Here is a 5,023-nt window from a genome sequence, read left to right as displayed (position 1 = left end):
GAAAAAGAAAAAGAAAAAGAAAAAGAAAAAGAAAAAGAAAAAGAAAAAGAAAAAGAAAAAGAAAAAGAAAAAGAAAAAGAAAAAGAAAAAGAAAAATAAAAGAAAAAGAAAAAGAAAAAGAAAAAGAAAAAGAAAAAGAAAAAGAAAAAGAAAAAGAAAAAGAAAGTGTTTTCTGTGCAAGTCCCACTTTGTATTTGAGGATCCCAAGCAGAGAGGGATGTGCTATGGAGTGTGGTTCGTGCTGTCTTCACAGAGAGAGTAGATGAACATGGACCAGAGCACAAACATGGTATCAAGAAACTGGTACCCTACATGGTGCTCTTCCAGTAGCAGTGGGAAATAGAGCCTGAAAAAGGCCCTGTGGCTTTTTGATGAGTGCAACTACTGTCTAACCGCTGAGTATTCTGGAGCCTTTTCTGCATCTTCCTACCCCAATCTGCAGTCTCTTAACAACAATCTGGCTGCTGTACCTTGGCTTCTGAGTCCCTTTCACTCATTGGTTCCCAGCAGCACTTGCAGACGTGCAAGCACATGTTTACCCAGGTAGGTATCCAGGTGCGCAAAGCATCTGTCCCTGTTCTGGTGCAGTATGTACAATCTACTTACTTTCTCTGGTTTTTGAATGAATTTGAGTTTTCCTCTTGTCAACGTTTTAGCTGAGAGCATTAGCAAAAGTGTGGGAAGGGGTTAGACCTACCTGAAGCACAGTCAAAACAACTCTAATTTCACTTAGGAGAAAGATTTGAAAGAGAAATAAATGTACCTTAGATTTCTGTACCTTGGTGTAAATAGTTCCTCCAAGTCCTGCAATTTCATCAAAGTGAAGAACCTACAATTGAAAGCAGCAGTATCTGAAGACAACTGAGAATTATTGATGTTTGAATTGAAAATATTGTCTCAGCATAACCAAGTCTGATTAACATATAGATGAACTAAGAAATTTCATGTGAGCTTGAAATCAGTTTTACTGCATGTGCCACTGAAAATTTCTGAATGCGACCCTCTGTTTAGACTCGTGCTTTCCAAATACTAGGATTCAGTCTAGAAACCAGTTACATCTACATTGTCTTCTGTTGATAACTCTGACTCTTGTTTTCTGGATGTTTCATTGAATATTACAAGTTGTCAATTATACCTGGAAGGGATAAGGTCTGGGAAAGAATATAAACTGAAGGAAGAGACCTGCCTTAAATGCATTCTTCAAGATTACTTTTTACTAATGTAAACCAAAGATTATTCTTGTCCTTCATGATGAAAAGCAATGGTAAAATGTTTCAGATGCAAACCTCATGGCTGAATTTCATTCTTCTTCTAGGCTAGTTTGAATTCAGTGACAAATGTGACTATGACTGCCCTCTCAAATGGAGAAAGCCCTGGAAATGTTGATGAATAATTAGATGCTGTGGTGAACAGGATCAAAAGGATCTTGTATCCTTTAATGCAGGTAACTTACCTTCTCCATCTGAGATTCAGTGTTACCTCTTGCTCCCATATAGACCATGGACAGGGCTGAAATGATGCTCAGGGGAGAGTAGAAAATGTTCTCCTTGACATGGTGAACTTTCAGCTCTTTGAACATATCAAAGCAAAATTCTGCATTTGCTGCGCTTATGGATCCCATTGTGAAATCAGTATTGTCTAGAGTAAACAGAAATATGACTGTGTAGTATTGATATGTAGCACTTACTGCATGAAATGATTTTAACTACCTCAAAGCTGTTAGTTCAATGCTGTTTCTGTGATGCTGAATCAAGGATGTCAAGCCTACAAATTCTGTGATTGTAAGAAATGTTATATTCTTTGACCCATTTCTCTCCAAATGTGCTTATTTTCCTTCAGCAAGATACTAGCTCATTATCAAAATACTATCTTGTATTTGCCTTTTAGGAAGTAAATAATTTAATCTATGCATCAGTATAATAAAATGCAGCAACAGATGGATGAGATTCCCTATGATATCCAGAGGATTTTTGAGACAATATAAACTTCATATTTCATTTCTCCTTTGGCTGCAGTGGATCATGCTTTGGATCTTTCAATCAAATGTAGCCAACTTCAAATATTTATATTGTGCTTTTTGCTGCTTTTTAGTATAAGCAACCATGAATGTGAAGGTTACTTTCATGTAATTTATAAGAATAATGTGAGCAAATTTCTATGTAAATCTAACTAGTTGCTTAGATGCTGAAATGTAGATTTGATGAGTTCATTTGCTTGCTTGMTTGATTGATTGTTTTTCCTGTGTTTCTATTTCCCATTTAATCTCTATTGAGGCTTTTTTGCAAAAAAATAAAATAAATATACATCATAAATACAGGTTCTGCCAGTACAGCTTGTTGCAGCATAGAGCTGCAATAGTTCAGTCAGGTAAATGTCCTGACTGATTGTTTTTCTCCTGTGTTCTCCAGAGACTCAGCTCAGAAAGACAGAAGCATTTTTTATTTCCAAAAGAATTGTTAAAATGATAAAAGAACTGTTTTAATGTGACACCAGATTTTCAATGAAGAAGAGGTAAGAAACTCAAAGCTATGGTATACAAAGACTCAGATATTACATATTTAAAAACATTTGACAATTGAATAGTGTAAAATATATTGATAAAATCAGATAAAATTACCGAATGTGCTGGGATTTTTACGTATCTTTCTTGTACTTACCTTAAAGTTCTTTAAAATAATAATTCTTTTTTTCCATACTAAAGAATGCAATAAATAATTAGAAATTTTATTTTACTTGGAGGAACACTTACCCCACAAACTTCAAAGAGACAGGTAGTAATCCAGCTTACTAGCTGAACCTAAACAGGTTTTCTCAGCTCCCATTGATATATATTRTACCACTTGGGACACTCCCACTGTAAACCTTCAGGGAGTTATCCTTTGAGTTACTGCCCTTTGCATTGCCTCTTGATTTATTGCCCTTTGAACCAGTATGTAGAGCAGATCAGGCATTTTCAGCAACTCAATCCTTATTTATGGACGTAACACCTAATGAAAAATAGAATGATTCAAGGTTTTGCTGTATCTTATAAGACTATATTAAGACAATCAGAATACAAGTCTAGAGTTATGTTTAGAGCTGTTCTTTTCAATCCAAACATTAATGTAATTGGGTCTTACAAGCAACTAGAACCAAACGAATAATGAATGCAAAAGAATGTGAAGGGGGAGAAAAAATATTGCAAAGATATTTAGTGAACCATAATATTTTTTWAAAAATATTACATTTATTATAAACCTAGCTGTAACATCATGTCAAATGATTTTCACAGTCAATCTATACATATTGAAATGTAAGGGGAAAACAAGATCTGGTCACAATACAGTGATCTGAGTGAGCAAACCGTTCCCACCACAACTCCTCATTAATAAGCATCCACAGCTGTAGCTGGGGAAAGGTAATCTTTCATTACAAAGGAGCTGCAAGAAAGCACATCATATTATTAAGATTTTRTTCTCTTTATAGCTGCTTCTCCTGTTCTCACCTATGAGGCACTATATATGAGAAACACACAGAAAGTACTTTAACACAATCGTCCCACTAAGGATGAAGGGAAAAGTGAACATTGAGGTAATTGCTGAATGGCTTATATAAATGCAACAACTCACTACCATATCTATACAGTGAAAAAGAGAGAAGTGCCTCACAGACAGCAACAATTTGGTGTTGGAAAAACTGTGCACATCCAAACCGAACTAGTTGTAGGATGATTATTCTATTCAAAAAATTTTAAGGTTTTATTTCATACAAAAACAAAATCAAAATTTTCTATTTACTTTTGGAAAGCAAAAAAAATGAAACATATTTTGCTCTGCCAAAATGAATAACTCTATTCATGGAGTCTGAGGACTGAGGACTTTTTGAAAGTACAGCCACAGGAATATCTATTTCCGTACTCAGCTGATACCAGAGCTTTTTACCTTAGGTGACACTTTTTATCAGGTATGAGCCGGATGCTCCACAAATGTGGGGTGAGGGGGAAGTCTAAAGAGAAAATACATTTTGCTGAAACTTCATTTTAAAGAAAACATTCAGAGCATCAATGCTGAGATGAACTAGGGAATGGAAACCGGCATGGCAGAGGAAGAGATTTGAGGAACGGAGTCAGAGAGTATTTGCTACCTTGTAAAGTCAGACCCTGGAGTTTTCAGAAATAGATTTTAACCAGCCAATAGAATTTAAAGARTGATTGAATGGTTGAAAGTGAACTTTAAATTTGCATTCTCCACAGGTCACAGCAACAAGGCTTGCAGTATATGCACAGATCATTCTCATATATCTTCTATATCTAACTTTTTATTATGGCAGGTGAATAAACTACAGAATCTGTCTGAAGCAGCATTCATGGTCTGTTAAACAATCATAATGCACAATATCAAATATAATTCAATTTAAAAAAGCTGTTACTCTCTACCAAATAATAGACTTGATGAGCAATAAAGGAACAAGTCTGCCATCTGTAAAGGCCACAGGATGAATAACAGAAATCCCAAGTTTGTACATATAAAGTCACAGAACATACAGCAGCAGTTACACCTCTGGTGAAGGGGAAAGGGGCTACCTTATCCTTTGCAGCRTGTTTTGTTCTGCTGAAATGCACGAGTATATGTGCAAAGCCTGGTGACTGGGGTAGCTTGCAGCTTGCTGACTCAGAATGGGCTTTCCACGTGAGGATGTTACAGCAGTCAGGAGGGTGGGTAAACCTAAAGACAGTAAGTACCTTTCCTCACGGCTTSTCTAGTGTTCTTTTCCTGTGAGCCGGGCTCTGTAGGTATTGCCTTCTCTATCCTACTGAGCATTTCCTGTGGAAGGGCACAGATTTTGTGTGGAAAGAGCTTCAGTGTGTTTTCTGTTACTCTCCCATTTTTGCATATTCATATTAGATTTCCATTTGGTGGTCAGGGTGCTACTCAGACTTGCCTTTGGGGCTTCCTTAAGAAGCTTTCCCAGTCACACATGCTATCTCTTCATACACTCTAGTTCAATACATTTTTTTCATGTAGGCATCTGTAGGGCAAGTACC

General features: G+C 36.3%; 1 protein-coding gene across 2 annotated transcripts in view; it reads right to left on the bottom strand.

Annotated features, from left to right (window-relative positions):
- The window catches only part of LOC146584979 (ovalbumin-like), a 6,971-nt gene extending 5,341 nt beyond the window's left edge, over window positions 1–1,630 (bottom strand). Inside the window, exons 1-2 of one of the 2 annotated variants that reach the window (XM_085323756.1) lie at window positions 1,454–1,630; window positions 764–829 (exon numbers count right to left, since the gene is read on the bottom strand). In XM_085323756.1, the coding sequence (XP_085179882.1) occupies window positions 764–829; window positions 1,454–1,621 (234 nt within the window). In that variant the 5' untranslated portion in view covers window positions 1,622–1,630. The remainder of the gene's footprint in view (window positions 1–763; window positions 830–1,453) is intronic. The other variant, XM_085323755.1, reaches the window with a different exon arrangement.
- Window positions 1,631–5,023: the final 3,393 nt, after the last annotated feature.

Source organism: Rhea americana, unplaced genomic scaffold, assembly GCF_003343005.1.
Source record: "Rhea americana isolate MKP2758 unplaced genomic scaffold, rheAme1 scaffold_87, whole genome shotgun sequence".
Taxonomy (NCBI): domain Eukaryota; kingdom Metazoa; phylum Chordata; class Aves; order Rheiformes; family Rheidae; genus Rhea; species Rhea americana.
The sequence above is the reverse complement of the archived record's forward strand: the minus strand, read 5'-3'. Positions and strand labels throughout refer to the sequence as shown.